Raw genomic sequence first — 14,125 nt, 5'->3', positions numbered from 1 at the left:
CCGGACACCGGCGCAGGTAAAGGGAGCGCGGCGGGGGCACCTGAGCCGGCCCCGCGCCCGCGATCCGGTTTCCGACCCCCCCATCCCAACCCGGGGCGGGGGGGGGGGGGCAGAAATGATCCGGTCCCGGCACCCCCCGACGGCCGCAACAGCCGCTCCCGCAGCACCGGCGGCCGCGGCGCCGTCGGGGGAGACCGGGGGGCACCGGGGGCGGTCGGGGGACCCCTGGGGGGGCTCGGGCCGTCGGGGGGCTCCTTGGTCGGCTCTGGCCGGGGGGGGCGCACGGGCCCCTCGCCCGGTTAACGGCCTGGAGGGGGGCGCATGGGCATGGGGGGGGGCAGCAACCTGTCACCGGCCCCATGGGGGTGCTCAAACCTGCCCCCCCAAACTGCCCCCACCCCGGCCGGGGACCCGCTGCCCTCTGCAACCTGCCTGGAGAGGGCAGCGAATTTCCCCGGATTTGGCTCAAATCTGGTCCCTCCCCCTCCCCCCGGGCCGGTCCTGATGCCTGGAGTGCTGGGGGGGCTGGAGGGGCTGGATGGGGGTGACGCCCCCCCCAGGAGCAGAAGAGAAGGGGCAGAAGGGGACGGGGAAGGGCTGGGGGGCAGCGGGGGGGGGGGGCCTGCATTCAGGGCAATGCTGAAAGGGGAGATGCCGCGTGGGAATGCGAGATGCCAGCCGGGAATGGGAGGCACCGGGAGGGCTACGGCAGCCAGCGGAGCCCCGGTCCCGAGGTCGGGAAGCCAGGATGTCCCCCAGGCCCCCCAGGGGGTCCCCAATGACCGGGATGGTCTCCAGGTTGGGAGACAGTCTGGAAGATGCCCCAAATTCTGCGTGGTTTCCAAGCAGGGAGGGATCTTGGTGGTTCTTGAGGTTTGGGGATAATCCCCAAGCTGGCAGAGATCCTGGATGGTCCCTAAAACCCGAAATGGTCCCCCAAGACCTTGGATGGTCTCTAAGCATGAGGGGATCCTGATGGCCCCGGAGGCTTTGGAGTCTCATCCCCAAGCAGAGAGGAACCTCAGATGGTCTCCAGGAACCTGGATGACCCCCAAGTGCGAAGGCAGCCAGGATGGTCTCCAAAATCCTAGATGGTCCCTAAGACCATGGATGGCCCCCAAGCAGGGAGAGACCATGGATGGTTCTTGAGGATAATTCCCAGGCAGGGAGAGACCCTGGATGGCCCTAGGACCCCAAATAGGGACCTAGATGGTCCCTGAGGAGGGAGGCAGCCTGGATGGTCTCCAAGACCCTGGGTGGTCTCCAAGTAGGGAGGGACCCTGGGTGGTCCCTGAGACTTTGGGGTAATCCCCAAGCAGGGAGGTGGCCTGGATGATCCGCAAAGCTCTGGATAGTCCCTAAGACCCTGTGTGGTCACCACATAGAGAGGGAACTCGGGGTGCTTGAAACTTTGGATGTCCCCTACGACCAAGGATGGTCCTCAAGACCAAAGACAGTCCCCAAGCAAGGAAATAATCTGGATGGTTCCCAGCATCCTGGCTGGTGCTGAAGATCTTAGATGGCCCCCAAGCAGGGACAGACCCTGGGTGCTTCCCAAGATCCTGGATAGTCCCCAAGTCCCCAGAAGATCCTTGAGCAGGGAGGCAGCCTCAGTGGTTCCCAAAGCCCTGGAAGGTTTCCAAGACAGTCCCCCAAAAGGGACAGACTTTGGCCCGTCCTCAAGACCCCAAACGTCTTCCAAGACCCCAACCTTCTTCCAAGACTCCGTGTGATCCCCAGGAATCCAGCCGACCCCTGAGCACGGACGGTGCCGTTGGGGGACATGTGGAATCCGGGGGGCAGCCGGTTCTGGGAGAGGCAGGTGGCCGCGGGCAGGACAGCGAGTCCCGTCCCCAGGGTGGCAGCGGGGGGACCCAGCCCGCCGGACCCCCCCCGCAGCATCATGCATTAGTAATGGCCACCGATCCCGGCGCTGACGGCATTTCTTCCAGCCGGCAGCAACAATCCGGGCCGTAACCGGAGCCGCCGCCGCAGGCTCGGGTGTCCCCGCGTCCCTGGGGGCTGGCAGTGGGGCAGAGCCCCCCACGCTGGGGCCCGGCTGCTCCAGGAGACCCCTGCGGTGCCACCAGGTGGGTCCGAGGTGGATCCAAAGCTGCTGAGATCCCAGTGCGGCTCCCTGCTCCGGAACCGGCACCGGGGACTCGTGGCACTGCCTTGTCCCCTCTGTCACGGGGGCTGCAGCTTTGGGGGGATGGCACCCAAATCTCCTTGCACCCAAGCCCTAGGGACGGTGGCACCCAGAGCGCTGCAGGGGAGATGCCACCTGTGAGGGTGGCACCCAAATCTCGCTGGGATGGCACCCCGAGCTCTGGGGGGTTGTACCCAAAGGGCCAGCGGGGGGGTCCCCAATGTCCCATTGAGGGTCCCCAGAGCTCCCCAGAGAGGCATTCAAGGTCCTGGGAGGGTGGCACCCACAAAGGGATGAGCCCAGAGCCCTGCAGGGACAGCACCCAAATCCCCTGGGAAAGCACCCAGACCCGCGCGGATGGCACCCACCGGGTCATAGGGATGGCACCCAGAGCCCCTCAGGGAAGACCCCCAGGTCCCCATGGGGTGGCACCCTAAGCTCTGGTGGGGGCCAGGATTGCACCCAAAGAGCTGGCACCCAAACCTCTCCAGGGCCGGCTCTGTGTCCCAGGGGCCGGCACCCAAACCCTGCAGGGAATCCCTCAATGTCCCCCCGGGGATGTCACCCAAGGGGACAGCGGCTCCAGCCCCCTGGGGTGGCCAAGGCCGGGGGGGCGGGGCGGGGGGGTCCCGCTCCCCTCGGGGACAGGAGGGTCCCCAGGGTGGCGCCGGAGGCGGCGGGCGCTGCGCGGGGGCCACCTGGTGGGCGCGGTGACAAGAGCCACCCGTGGCGACAAGTGCCACCCCCGGGGACAAGTGCCACCCCCCCGGGGACAGGAGCCACCCCCCCGGGGACAGCAGCTCCCGGCGCTGCCTGTTTGACCAAAAAGTGCCGAGTTTCGCCCCTAAACGCGGCGGGGAGGTCCGCGACGCGGCGCGGGGACTTGGGGACAACGGGTGACACCGGCCCCGCACGCGAGGAAACGAGGGGGAAAAGGGGGATTCGGAGCCGGTGCAAGGAGCAGAGCGGCCAAATGGGGCAAAAGGAGGCAAAATAAATAAAATAGGAGCCGAACAGCCCCGGCGGCCCCAGCTGAGCCCCCAGCCCGTCACTTTCCCCCTCCTGCAAGCTCTGCTGCAGCCCAGCATTAAATCACTCTAAAAACCCCCAAATCACCCCAAAATGAGCAGAAAAGGGGGGGGATAGGGCACGCAGGAGCAGCCCCAGGGCCCAAGGGCATCTCCTGGCCTCGGCAGCCGCAGGGGGCGACGAGGGAAGAGGGGGAGGAAGAAAAGGAAAATTTGAAATAATTTCATATTCAGCAAAAAAAGGGGAAAAAAAAGGAAAAAAGGCACCTCTCTGGTCTCACGGTGGCTCCATCTTTTCCTTCCAGGACATACAGGCGTANTAACCAGTGCAGTGTCCCACTTTCGCTAAGTGTGAGACACTGCAGAGCGGGGCACCCTCTGCGGCACTAGCCGTGGGGCTGCTCAGCGGAGCCTGTGCTGTTTATCAGCAGCCCAAGTCATGGCAAAGGTGCAGGAGATGGTCAAGTCTGACAAGCAGGGGTTTGTGCATGCATGTACACACAGGTGCATTCAATTTAAACCTGCAGTCTTTTTCTGAAATTATATTTCTTCCTCATTCTAACCCAGTTTTTCTTTTTTTTTCTTTTTTTCTTTCTTGGTTGTAGAAAAAGGGTTCTTTTTAAAAAAAAAAAACACTAAACCTAAACTAAAAATTAAAAATAAAGAAAAAAAAAGAAAAAATAAAAGGAAAAAAAGACATAAAAAAGGAAGGTGGGGACCTAACTCCCCACCAGGGCCTTAGCACCTGTCCCATGTATTAAAATCTGATCTCTGCCTAAGGGCAGACACAGTTACCTGCAAAGGAAGGGGGGAGGTAAGTAGAACACTATTGTTTTTTTAATACAATATTGAAAAAATACAAATTTTTATTTTTTTTTCCTTTTTTTTCCCCCCTCCCTTTAAGCCCATATCACCACCCAGCACTTAACTCTAGTCCTAATTAGCGCCTACGTTAAGGTTCTAGCACAAGCCAAGGGCCCGGGCAGCGGGTTAAACCAGTGCCAGCCAAATGTGGCCCCCTCCCTCCCCAAAATAATGCAAAAAATCCAGATAAGAGAAGAGATAAGTACACCATTACATGTTAAATAGTTAATATTACCCTTCCGACAAGCCACAAATGCTAGAGAGAGAACTTCAGCACAGTCACTAGCCACGGCCCTATGTTATGCTTAAAAAATAAAATAAAAGGGAAAAAAAAAAAAGGAAAAAGAAGAGGAAAACTTTTGCTTCATGCCCGTAATTAACGTGAAGGAAATTGTTTGTATGTTTTTATTAAGGAAAATCATGCTAAAGCAAAATGGTATGAGTCTTTTTTTTTTTCTCCAAAAAAAAAAATTGATTGTGCTTTATGAATCGGATAGAGGATTGTAACCTTCCAACCCCAACCTCAAAACTCGGTGGCATTTCTAAAGGAAAAAAAAATGAAAATACTTTTTTTGGGGAGAAAAAATAAGGAGTTTTACCAGTCTGACATTCAAAACTCTGTCCGAGAGTCGCTCCGGGTGGGTTGATTTCCACGCACTGTCCTGGCAGTCGCACCACAACTTAAAACATCTTGTCCAAACCCCCTCCAACTCGCCCCGAAATACAGCAGGTAACATTCAGCTTGAAAAAAATCCATCTCAGCAAGAATCTCAATTACCCAAATTCAAGTACACCAGCATCCCAGGTAGACATTTACTGTATTAGATTCTCTTTAGCATCAAAACAAACAAACAAAAACATCTCAGAGACCAGCAGAAATCAAACGTTTCATTCAGAAGCATCCTGAAAAAAAAAAGAAAGTAAAGATCAGATTCACTTGCTTCCTCATTTGGTGCTTTTAGGGATTTTTATTCATCTTTTTTTTTTGTTTTTTGCTTTTTTTTTCCTAGATCATACTCTGTTAACTTTAAGAAATTTTAATCTTGTTGTACACACACAAGCAGATGGCTACCAAGCTGGTGCAGAAAGGGGTGTAGGGAGGGGGGGAAAAAAAAAAATAAAGGGAAAATAAAATCGGTGCCGATGGATTCATGGACTACAGCCAACGGGCCAATCCTCGTGGATCTGAAGCTCTCAGCAAGGCTAAATCCATGTGGTCAGAGGGCCCTCCCAGGAGACGGAGGGCACCCGCGAGGTGTTTAACCATCCTTCAAGAGAGAACAAAGCAAACTTGGAGCCATGGAAGGGCAGCAGTTTCAGAACTAGGACAAAGGAAGAGTTTGACTTCACATGTGCTCCAGCTAAATCAAAGCACTGCTCAAGGAGCATCGTTTTTTTCTGTCTTTTTTTTTTTTCTCCAACAAAAGGGAACAGCTCATAATCCAGAGCAAGCAAGTGGACAACGTCCAGATGAAGGCTTTCGAGAGTCCCCAAAGCAAAGAGCCCAGTGGTTGTCAGGCCCTACAGTTCCGAGGGCAGCCAGGAGTCCACACAGAAAAACCGGACTTAAAATCCAAGTCAAACTTAAGCTTCAGTGCTCTGCAGAGCTCCATGCACTTGTGTTGGTTTAGTTGGTCTTTAACACGACTCCACACAAAATCTCATCAGCAAGGTTGACCTGAAGGAGCACCTTCCATATCACTGTCTGATACGTTTAATACAGCATTCCCCAGATTGTTTTTTCTTTTCTTTCCATTTTTAGCTTTGAGAAAGTGCTGTTCCATGGTATAGCATCCAAGCCGGTGTCTTTGGAAAACACTGATAAGAAAGCAAACATCTTTTGCTACCTCCCTACCTACCAGAGCAGCCGTTTGAGCTGACAGTCCAGTAGCACACAAGATGACTTGGCCAAATGGAATTTGAATGCATGCATTCGGGCTGCATATTGCTACCAAAATGGAATGTGGGAATATGCTATGCACCTCGGGTTTGAGAAATGACCAAGAAAAATCAAGATCTAAAGGGTGATATATATATATATCAATGCTATTATTCATAAAAACCTTGTTTAGTAATAAAAAAAATTGCTTTGTTTAAATATGAATATTATAGTCTGCTTCTCATGGTTAGGAAATTAAGAGTCTCTCTGAAAAGCAGGTGGCCTCTTCTACTACAATTCCATATCCTGAGCCTCATCTTCCGAGAAGTCGGACATGGAGCTCTCGGACGAGCTGTCCCCGGTGCCTTCTTCCTGTTCTTTTAGTGCTTCTTCTGTTGCATATTTCTGAATGTATTCTGTGGGCGAGAGAAGAGAACACATATAAGCAGCATATATTCACCAGCTGAACGTGGCTGAGAACTACAGCCAGCATCCTGTTGAGCAGTGAGGCGCTGGAGACGACACAGGGCTCAGTTTATAGCAATTATTGCCCCGTTTCTCTGACCACGAGCTGCGTTGTCACCCGTGAAAACACCCAGTGAAGACCACACGTGCAAGACCTGGAAGACACCAGCAGGCCCAAGCCTCCTATATCAACATCATACACATGCATAGGGTTGGACACAACCAGAACCACTACAAGAACATCCCATTTTCCACCCTCTCCCAGGGAAAACTAATCCCCCTCTGGCCCAGGCTCTGCGCAGAAAGCACAAACCTGGTTACCTGCTGCCCATCAGTAACTTCCACAGCACAAAAAGGCAGTGCAGAAAGCAAATCAGATCAGCTAAGCGGAGACTCCGGCCTCTTTTCCAGCTCTCTGAGGGGACTGCATAGTCCCCACTGATCTCCATGCATCTCCAGGATGCAGGTTGGGAATGGAGAAAGCCCATCTGCTACCACACGTGCAGGGGAAAACTGGACTAAAAAAAGGAACCATGTGCCTCAATTTGAAGGTGCTCTCATCCATCTCCTGTTCGTGGCCATGGGACACAAACACATGTTGCAAACCCAGTATCATGGTGTCACATCCCAAACGTTGCCCTCGCAAGGAGAGGGGAGCTGCTCTCCCATTGCATCAACACTGCCAAAAGGGAATTGCAGCTGCTAGCTCGTTGTCTTTCCAGATGTGAGGGTTTTAGAGGGCAGCAAAGGCTCCTTCATGCAGCAGTATGAAAAAAAATGACTGTCCCTTTGTGCTCAAAGCTGAGTCCCTGCACAGGACTGTGAATGTCACATGTTGGTCCCAGGCTCGTGGGCTTCCCTGTTGCGCATCCTTCAATTCCTCCCAGGGAAGAGGAGGGAATGAGGTTCACGAGTACCACCTCTGCAGAGATTATTGCCTTCTACTCCACATGGCACCAGCAGGAGGAGGCACATAGCTGCAGGAGGACTCACCTGATGCCAGCTCCCCAGGTGCTACGACACAGGTTAAGAACTGCTTTTAAGACAACTGGCTTCGCATAAACCCATCCTTCTTCCCTTCTGCACTTCCATCCATCAGCCTGGCCCGTGGGACAACCCTCTCCAAGAGATCTGCAGCAACCAAAGGTTTTCTCCATGTTTCAGCTTGGCACAGGGACATGCAGAGTCCAGATGATGAATCCAAGATGAGGAGCGTAGTACAGAGAGCCACCTGAATCCAAAGACTTCCTGGAGAAGATCACAGGATGGGGCATCCTGTGGTCCTGGCACAACTGCTCTGCACTGGACACGCGCTACGAGACCTGCCCAAGAAGAGCTTCCAAGCCCAGCGAGCTCCAGCATCTGGACCTAACGCTACAAACCATCTCAGTCTGTTTAAAATACATTATTAACCTGCTCGCTCAGGCTACAGAAGCGGCTGCTCAAGTTTGTTTTACAAGACCTTGCAAGAACTGATAAAGTATTTAAGGCAGCTACATAAACAGCAGGAAGTGAGAAGCATTTGGGACATGTCCACGCCACGCAGAGGGGCCCACATTCCACGTCAGGCTTTGGGAGCACTCAAAACAGCAAGAGGAAAGTGCTCTTGTCCCTGGTTTTTACAGAGGAAGGTGGTTGAGTGGTAGTTGACCAGAGAGGAAGATGGGTTGCAAATGGGATATATCCTTATGGTGCTATTCCATTCCTTGGGCTTTCCAGTGTTCTCTGGGCCACTGGTGATTTGGACACTGAAGGCACCATTTCTGCCTATTGGAAAAGACCTGTTTGAGCCTAAACTGTTTGTGCCAAGCAAGCGTGACCTGAACACTTCAGATTTAAAATGGCATCGTCTACCCAGGCAAGGAGCCAAGCTCCTGGGCTGGGCCTTTCTGAAGGTTTCACATGAGGAAGGTCAATTGTCCAAGGAACTTGTGTCCTGAACCTGGAGCTCTGGCTCTTAAGGGAAGAGGATCTGAAATATCTGAATAACACTGATAAATCATCTTCCACAAAAACCATTTTACAGCAGGAAGGGAAAGCCTTGATGCACCCATTCCCAGCATGGAAATATGGCTTCAATTCACCCGTTTTTAAACCCCGGAGCAACACAAACGAGCTCTGATTATGCCTATGGTTGGTACAGGCCTAAGAGCCGTGTTGGCTTCTCCAAGGGTTCCCCTGGGACTTTACAGCAGTACACTGGATGAAGAGCTGCTCCCAGCAGGAACGCGCAGCCCGCGCTCTGCTGTCCTGACCGCATCGCTCTGACCACTGTTACCCAACACCTCTGTTCCCCAAAAGCTGTTTTCACACTAGACCTACAAAGGAGATGGTGAAAGAGTCGACGTGGAAGTTAAACAACAGTTCTTAACAGCTCTGTAAAAATGAATGTATTTTTCCATACCTAAAACCATCTGTTGGCAGTGTACCAGTGACCAGGCAGGTCACCAAGCCCACGAGAGTCAAAAAAAGGGATCTCCAAGGGTCATTCAGCTCTGTAGTAAATGAATTCAGTAGTTCTTGACCAAGTATCACCTTTTCCAGAGGTCTACCAGAAATATTAATGGGTATCTACAAGTTCCATGGTAAATCCTTACTTGTTTGGGCCTCACATTAGGAATGATGGTGACTACAAGCCTTGTGCCACACTTGTCCTAAGCCTGTTTCTTCACTAACATTATGTCAAACCACCGCTCTGTTTCCTCATAACTAAAAAATGAGGAAGAAGAGAGGCAATAAATTATGTATTTGCAATGCTGAATTTCTCAGAGCAAAGACACTGTTACAATCCGCTGCGTCCATTTTACCGTGTCCAAGGTTATTTTTGAAAACTCTACAGTATGAGGAATGACTACGGTTAGCTCTACAGCTGTCACGCAAGCCTGGGAAGAGATGGCAGAGGAAGGCTCTTGGGTGTACAGAACATGAGCTACGTTGCAAGTACTTAAAACACCTTCCAGATGATCTTCACAGCCTCTACATGATGGTCAGGAGGGGAGCAGATCATCCCCTCCTTGGCAAAGCCCTCATCCCTTCCTCGAGGCATTTGCTGTTGGCCAACATCAGTCTATACTTTCTAGGGTGCATCTTTCACTTCATTAAGGCACTGAGGACACCCAAAGTGTCCTCGTGTCAGCCGTGGAGATTTTATATGCCAAAGTATTTTGCTTATATTAATAAATAAAGGAAATGGATTTCAGGATGCTGAAGTGGCCAGACCTGCAGGGTGACTATATGATCCTGTCATGCAGCTGTCACAGGAATCAAGGCGGGCTGAATAATTCGGAGTATTTAAATACAGCTCTGCCTGGCCTCATTTGTAGTTCCACCCTCCAAAAATAAAAATTAAGAGATGATTAAGAGTCATTTTTGCATAGGAACACAGTGACTCGAGGTTTAACTGCTCTGGAGTGATGTGGCAGGAAGGATGACAGGATCTGCCGCCAAGTCCCACACCTTTCTGGAGCACCCGTGCTCTCCGAATCCAAGCAACATTTCCCAATGCTCCATTAGGAAAAGTGCTGCCCAGCTTTGCTCTGTGAGGAAGACTAACGGATCGTGCTTGCTCGTGGAGGCTCCCTTTGCTGAACAGGCCCTGCAAACCTTTCTGGCAGGGGCTCCCGCAGGCAAACAAGTCGTAGGGTTATTCAGTAACTGAAAAAAAAATAAAAATCAGGTGGTCAGGGGCTCTACTAAAACCCCAAGCTGCAGGCCAGATCTGGGCCAAAGGCTGTAAAGCACCAGCCACTGGGTTAAATGCTGATTGTGTTCACTGCATGAAGCCCAAGATAAAGTTCATGGCTTTGCTACAAGCCTCAGGGAGCAGTGCTCACTCCTGATCATATAAAGCTGAACCTAGGGAAGGCAGAGCACCAGTTTCAGGGGGAATTCTCATTTTCTAATCTGTTTTCCTATTTTTCACATGCAAAATGACTTAATTGCTCACTTCCTATTCCTAGGATAGTCCTTTCACCCTCAGTGTTACCAGAAGCATCTTCAAGCCCTTAGCAGGACCCTTCCCTGATGCCAAGGAGACAGTGACTCTAGTTACTCCTCTTGACACCTTGTTCTTCAAACCCTTCCAAGGGCAGATGCTCCAGCACCTCGCAGGCTCTGCCAGCGCCTAACAATGACTGATGGGGACAGGCAATATTTAGTCTCACTCTCCCCAGCTGAAGTTAAAACCCTGTGACCAAATCCTGCTCACAGTGATCACCGAGGACAGTTCCTTCCCCTCCTTTCCAAAGGCATCTTTGACATCTCAATGCTCACAGTCCCTTTCAGGTCTCCGGATTAAACTCCTCCAATTCTTTCCATTTTTCCCCTCTTAAGATGCATCTTCAAGACTGTCCATCCTGGCCACAACCAGATGTCTGTGGTTAGTCTAGAGCTTTCCCAAATGGCAGTTCCTGAACTGGGCAGAGCCCTAGTGAGCCAGAGTACGAGGCAGCAAGAAGGATGAGTGACAATTCCTGCTCTGTGACTGTCCCACGGTGACCATTGCAAACAGCAGCATCGATGTCCTCACAGCCACTTCATCCCTTTCCACAGGAGGCACAAGCTGCTTTCCATCCAGTACCTGTGCAACTGGATATTCCCATTGAAGTTCAGCATTTTTCCTTGCCCTTTCCCCAGCTGTGTGCCTTTTCCCTTCAAACATTTCTGCAGCGTGTCAGGATCACGTTGAATCCTAGCACACTTTGCTCCCAGCTCTCCCTGCTTGCCATCAGTCGATGATTAGAAAACCAGCCCCACGTGCATCATAGAGCAGCTTTGGTCATCAAGCAGGAACAACACTTCCACCCCTTAATTAAGGCTACTCCCATTTAAAACGAGTGGGGTCCTCACGGCAGGAAGGGTCACACAGAGTCACCTGCAGCAGGGACAATCCTCGTCACCCCAGCGCTGCCACTGCTTCTGCAATGTGTCATCTAGACCCTTACCTTTAATTTTCTGTTTGTACTCTTCTGGTCGGTGGAGGTACATGGCCGCGGCGTCACCATTTAGAGGATCTATAGGGTTAGGATAGGCCAGCAGCTGGGGCAGGAACGATTCAAATATATTGGTGAGATCTGCAAGGCAAAGACACAGCAGTTCACGTCTGCAGACCCAGCATTAATATTATGGGAAGCACTGGCAATGCAACATAAAGTTTCAAGGGTAAAATACACTGAAAACCCATATTCAAGTTAAAATAAAGGAATCTGCATCAGAGGGAAGCACATGTATGGCTGATAAAGAGATAAAGGGTCAATAATGTACAGAGACAACATTAACACCTTGCTGCCACTGGCACCAGTCACTAAATAATGCACAAGAAGAAATATTCCTCTGGTGTGGATGAGCAATTGTGGATACACCACATCCTTTAGGCAACAAGTGGCACCCTGCAGGGCTGTGGGTGCTGAGAAAGAGGCTCGAAAGAGGCCAGTCCTTCCCAGATGCCATGGAAGGGCCACGCATTCCCACATGGAACAGAGCTTAAGCCCCAGGTGGGGTGAGAAGGCTTATGGAGAGCTGCAGATCCAGGTAGATCTCATGTGCTGCACTGTCCTTCAGGTTTTGATTATTCTGCTCATCTTTTACCAGATGTCCCTTTTTCTCCCCTGATCAAAAGGGTCTCTTTCCCGCTGGCAGAGAATTCCTGTCTGTGCCAGAGCTCCCTTTTGGGTTGCTTTGAGATCCGAGCCCTGGGTTGTGGTCACAGCCTTTCTCCAAAGCCATTGCTAACAAAGACCCAGTCTCCAAAGAGCTCTGCACGTGTGGCCTCTGCTTGAATCTCACGGCCTCTCTTGATCTCTCTCAGAAGCATCCTGGTCTCCAAAGACGCTTGTTGCTAAGATCAGAGCTGACTCTAGACATGGTTCTTCCCTCAGAAAGACATTCCCATCCAACACAAACCTTGCCAAGCAGGAGGGAAGACCACGGATTGATCCATCCTCAGGAGCATAGGGTTCATTTTAAGCTATGGATAACAATTACCTGGTCTCTGCTATACGGCGACACAACTTAAAAATTAAAAATCAGGTGTTTTTGCCCTGAAACCTCCATCTAGCGCTGAGAGCTGTTGCCCCTTCCAACACTGGCAGAGGACAGAGACAACAACTATCTCAATCGAGTTTGCCATGGGCTGTAAAAATAGCAAAGCAACGATCCAAGATTGCTTCCTGCCACAGCCTTGGAAGTGGTTTGTCCCTGGGAAACCAACAGCCATGGGGTCGGTCACTATCAGCATGAAGTTGACTTATTTGCAAGGCAAGAGCAGGAAAGGTCTGGATGAAGCACCACCAAAAGCCCAACTTATGCTTCAGCTGAGCAAGCAGAGCCCTGGGGAGCTGCCACGGCCCGCAGGACACTTTAGATTTTCTACTTTCAAAGACATCAGTAATTTCCTCCTCTTTCACATGCCCAAAGGCAGCATCAGTTTAACAGGAACTAGCTGCATGTGTGCTGGAAGCTCAACCACGGTGCCAAGACCACCCTGATACTCCCGTAGGCAAAGACTGGGAATCTAACTGCTAGGTCCTTAAGGTTTATTGGCTGAGACACAACAGAAGGTTATTTCCCCCTTATGAAAATCCCTGGAAGCTAAGAGCTCCATATATTCTGGTGCCTGATGCTTTGACTGAAGGAGCAGATTGCTGTGGTCATCCCAGCAGCTTCCGAGCATCCTAAAGCAAGGGAAGCCTGCAACAAGATTCCTGTCGACTGATGCACTCCCTAATGCCAAGCTTTGCTGCAGGCTGTGGGTAGTGCTCTGTGCAGAATATTTGCCTGTATTACAACCACGACCTGCAAGCAAAGGCAGAGCAGATTTTTGCAAGCCTCCCAATCTCAATGCACCACAAGCATAGTGAAAACCACCTTTCTTCTTACTTTTGAAGAATGGCAATGATATAAATACAGAAGGGCTTGTTAGTAAACCTCCTACAGAAAGTCTTTGGCACAGGACATTGCTGCAGAGCAGGGGGGCTCTCCATGTTCCGCTTCCGAAGCGGAACACGGATCGCTGGAGCCCAGAACTGGCATCGCAGTCACCCTGGAGGAATTTTCACATGTCCAGCTGCACCCAGGACCTGCAGAGGCCATTCAAGGTTGGGAAACAGCAGCAGGTGCTGCTCTGAGCTGGCCCTTGCTGCAGCCCCAGTCATGCGGGCTCGTTCCCACCAGAGGGCTGGGTTTGCTCGAGCTGCTCCGCTTTGCATCCAGGTGGATGCATCCTGCTCCTCCCACAGCTGCAAAACCTGGCTGGCAACACAAGGACTTGGGGCATTTTGATGGGGAGGAACCTTCAACAAGTTGCTACAGCAGTTTCCCTGCTCAGGATTCCCCTATATTAATTTTTTTTCCTTAAAAACAGTGGAAAAAAAAGTGAGGTAGCCTCTCTAGCAACTGCTTCAGAGCACCAAATTCCTAGGTCAACACACAGCTTTGCTGGGCACCATCCCCTGGACACCACTCCTCCAGGTGGGATTAGAACATCTGGAGAAGTTTGCACTTTTTAAAGGCCTAAATGCTCAAATTTGCTTCTTTTCAACAACCTCAGCCTTCCCTAAAGGTTATTTTAAGGGACCTTTAACTATCAGCTATCCTTTTCACGCTGCTAAAAAGGAGTTATAAAACAGCCAAGGCCAAAGGAGGCCCAAGAGATCCTGCATTAAGCACTGCAGTTAGCATATGTGCTGTCCCCTCTAGTCTGCACTGAAATGATGCCCCTACAACAAGCAGTTTCTGGTGCCA

The 14,125-nt window shown here is 51.4% G+C and overlaps 1 protein-coding gene across 1 annotated transcript in view; it reads right to left on the bottom strand.

Moving 5' to 3' along the window:
- Positions 1–4,870: 4,870 nt before the first annotated feature.
- UBE2H (ubiquitin conjugating enzyme E2 H) overlaps positions 4,871–14,125 on the bottom strand; it is a 38,286-nt gene continuing 29,031 nt past the window's right edge. The window contains exons 6-7 of the mRNA XM_026044321.1: positions 11,329–11,457; positions 4,871–6,336 (exon numbers count right to left, since the gene is read on the bottom strand). Coding sequence (XP_025900106.1) covers positions 6,212–6,336; positions 11,329–11,457 — 254 coding nt within the window. The 3' untranslated portion in view covers positions 4,871–6,211. The remainder of the gene's footprint in view (positions 6,337–11,328; positions 11,458–14,125) is intronic.

The sequence above is a fragment of the Nothoprocta perdicaria genome, unplaced genomic scaffold (assembly GCF_003342845.1).
Source record: "Nothoprocta perdicaria isolate Ctin4 unplaced genomic scaffold, notPer1 scaffold_359, whole genome shotgun sequence".
NCBI classification, from domain to species: Eukaryota; Metazoa; Chordata; class Aves; order Tinamiformes; family Tinamidae; genus Nothoprocta; species Nothoprocta perdicaria.
The sequence above is the reverse complement of the archived record's forward strand: the minus strand, read 5'-3'. Positions and strand labels throughout refer to the sequence as shown.